This window comes from Chlamydomonas reinhardtii, chromosome 3, assembly GCF_000002595.2.
Source record: "Chlamydomonas reinhardtii strain CC-503 cw92 mt+ chromosome 3, whole genome shotgun sequence".
Classification (NCBI taxonomy): Eukaryota; Viridiplantae; Chlorophyta; class Chlorophyceae; order Chlamydomonadales; family Chlamydomonadaceae; genus Chlamydomonas; species Chlamydomonas reinhardtii.
The window spans coordinates 7,096,061-7,099,261 of record NC_057006.1 but is presented as its reverse complement, the minus strand read 5'-3'; the positions used below and the strand labels follow the sequence as shown (position 1 = coordinate 7,099,261).

The following is a 3,201-nucleotide window of genomic DNA, read 5'->3' as shown; positions in this document are numbered from 1 at the left end:
GCAGAAAGGACGTCAGTGGCTGCATCTGGATGACCCACAGGGGTGGTGAGGCGGTGCTGCCCTGCGGCAAGCCGTTCAGCACTGGGAAGGCGTCAGAGAGCATCCCGTTCACACACACGCGGGCAGAGCCGTTGGCAGTGAGCAGGCGGATCCAGCGTAGCATGCGCGGCCCAAACCCCAGTCCCTCCGCGGACGCATACAGCCACTGTCGGTGCACCCGGTCATACGCCTTTTCAATGTCCAAGAAGTACAGCGCACCACCCTGCCGTGGCGTGCCATCCGCGCCCACGTCCAGGCGCATCCATTCGATCAGGCCTTGGAGGTACAGCGCGTTGTCTCCAATCCAGCGGCCGGTGATGAACGCAGTCTGCAGCTCATCCACAACTGCATCCAGGGCGGGCTGCAGGCGGGCGCAGACGGCCTTGGACACCATCTTGAAGTCGCAGTTGAGCAGCGTGATGGGCCGGTAGGACGCCAGCTCGGCGCGGTCCAGGCTTTTGCCCTTGTAGATGAGGGTGATGATGCCCTCCCGCCAGGAGGCGGGCAGCGCCGCCGCCATTTCACCGCCATCGTGGGCGTCTGCAGCGGCAGCAAAGGCAGCGGCAGCAGCAGCACACAAGCGCGGACCCAGCAGCGCCCAGAAAACCTTGTACACCTCGTACGGGACCCCGTCCGACCCAGGCGCTTTACCATTGGCGGAGCCAGCCAGCGCTGCCATCAGCTCCGCATCACTGAGGGCGCCGTCACCGGACCCCTCTGCGGCGGCCTGCAGATCCGCCGGAACCTTGCGGTCAATGGCCTCCAGAAGCTGTTGCTGCGACACCGTACAGACAGGCTGCACGCGGAACAGGCCGGTGGGGCTGGTGCTGCTGTACATGGCTGCGGCGGCTGCGGAGACAGTGTTGCGCGTGCCCGGCCCCGTGAGCGCCACAGGCGCCGGTTGCCCCGGCACCTTCAAGTGCGTGATGGGCTCCTGCGCGCCGGCTGCTGGCTCGTCAGCCTGCCGATGGAACCAGCGTGTGCCCCGCTCCCCATGCTCCTCCATCAGTGCAGCGCGGGCATTGTGGCTGGCTGCTGCGGCAGCTGCCCGCTCCTCCCGCACCGCCAAGTTGGCCATGGCCGCAGCCTGACGCTGCGCGGCGCTGGCACCCGGCCGGTCGGCCAGGGCAGCGGCCGCGTCTGCGGCCAGCACCACCCCATGCAGCCCGTCCCGGGTCTGGCGTGCATGCCGACGGTGGATGCTGGTGGCGGCCTCCCGCAAGAAGAACTTGTCCGCCTCCCATTGCGTGCAAGCGCCGTCACCTGTACTGGCCACGGGATTTGCGGCAACGTGCGCCTCCAAGCGCTGCTTGAGCTCCAAACGCAGCGAGGGGTGAAACAGCAGGTAGGTGGGGAAGCGCCACTGCTCCCGGTGCGCATGTGGCAGGTCGGGCAAGGACAGGGTGAGCAGCACACCGTTGTGGTCCCCAGGCGCCCCGTACGTGCGAGCGACATCCACCACCCACGGCGCCGCGGTGGCACTGACATACCACCGATCCAGGCGTGCGGGAGTGGCCGGCTTGGGTGTGGCCGGATGCGTGTAGCCCTTGGCGCCGCCACGCTTGCTCGCCCAAGGGTCCACCAGACTGAACTGGGCGAGGAGGCTGGCAAGTTGCGGGGCACCTGCAGCACGTGACGGGCTAGGGGCCGCCTCCTGACTGGCATCGGTGACACAGTTCCAGTCCCCTCCGACAACAAGCACCCTGTCCGTGGCCAGGTGGGGATGCAGCCCGGCAAAGAAAGCAGGCTTGTCCGCCACGGCCGTGGGCGCATACACACACACAAAGCGCAGGCGCAGGTGACCCACGTCCCAATCCCAACATACCACACGGCCCGCCGCATCCGTTGACGGCGGCTGCAGTACGCAGCCTGGAAGGGACAGCCGACTCCGCGCCAGGATAGCCGTCCCACAGGAGCGGGGCGACGCTGCCGGGCTGGCAGCGAGGCAGTGGCGCCACGGAAGGCACGCCCCCTGCGCGGCACGAAGGCAAGACTCCAGCGCCGTCGTGTCAGTAGCGTGGGTCTCCTGCACCATCGCCACATCCGCCCCAACTTGCTGCAGGTGCGAGACCAGCGCCCGCGCCTTCAACGGCGAGCCCAGGCCGTTGACATTCACTGTCAGCAGCCGAAGGTTCGCCGCTCCCACTGGTGGCCACATTATGAGCCCCCGCCGGCCACGGCAGCGCCGTGGCGGTTGCGGTTGCTGTTGCTGCTGTGGCGTTTGCCGCGGCGGCCGCCACCCTGGCTGGGGGGCGCGCCGCCGCCGCTGGTGCTCATGCTAACGGCACCTGAGCTGGCGCCGCCGGGGTGCAATGGAGCGCTGCCCAGGCTCATGAGGCTGGAGGTACTGCGGCTGCGGTGCTGGCGTTGCCGGCGGCTGGGCCCGCTGGCCCCGCCGGGGTCCGCCGGCCCACGCTTAGCGGACCGCAGGGTGCGGGCGTCTAGGAGCACGTAGTCCATGTAGGCCGTCTGCACCTGCTGCGCGGCGTCATCCAGCTGCTCCGTCACGTCGGAAGGCAGGGGTGTATCTGCAGGCTGGGCTGAGTACAGGCGCCACCAGCCAGTGAACTCGTCGCGCAGCTGTGCCAGGACGGCGGTACGGCCGGCCGGCACGCGGCAGACGGCCCAGTCCGGTACGGTGGCGCCCTGGTCACGGAGGTAGGCGAGGAGGCGGCCACCAAGCGTGTCGTGGCCCAGCTGCGCCCACTCAAACCCCTGCACATCTGCGCAGCGGTTCTGGTGCGTCACGAGGTCAGAGCCGATGGCAACACAGGTGTCCCGGGTCAGGCAAACGGCCCCGTACTCCGCCTCACTGCCCGCACCCCCACCCGCGCGCCCAGCCATGTCGGCCGAAGCCCCAGCCGGCGCGCCCAGGCCCCTGCCCCTGCCCTTACCACCACCCGCCGGTTGTAACGTCTGCAGTGGCGGCCGCGCCTGGGGCGGCGGCTGAGGCACTGCCTGCCCCGCTCCTCCACCCTGGCGCCCCGACCCGCTGCCCCCACCATCCTGCTGTCCCCCGGCCGGCCGCCCAGTGGGCACGTGCGGTGGCGAGCTAGCACCGTCCTGCGGGGGAGGCAGCCCGCCGCCCAAGCGCCCTGCCCTCTGCTGCGGGAGCTGGGCGGGGCCACCGCGCCCTTTAGAGCGGGGCTGTTGCTGTGGCGG

The 3,201-nt window shown here is 69.7% G+C and overlaps 1 protein-coding gene across 1 annotated transcript in view; it reads right to left on the bottom strand.

The window, feature by feature from the left end:
• The window catches only part of CHLRE_03g208554v5 (uncharacterized protein), a 5,982-nt gene extending 3,066 nt beyond the window's left edge, over positions 1 to 2,916 (bottom strand). Inside the window, exons 1-2 of the mRNA XM_043061559.1 lie at positions 2,328 to 2,916; positions 39 to 2,154 (exon numbers count right to left, since the gene is read on the bottom strand). Coding sequence (XP_042926433.1) covers positions 39 to 2,154; positions 2,328 to 2,883 — 2,672 coding nt within the window. The 5' untranslated portion in view covers positions 2,884 to 2,916. The remainder of the gene's footprint in view (positions 1 to 38; positions 2,155 to 2,327) is intronic.
• Positions 2,917 to 3,201: the final 285 nt, after the last annotated feature.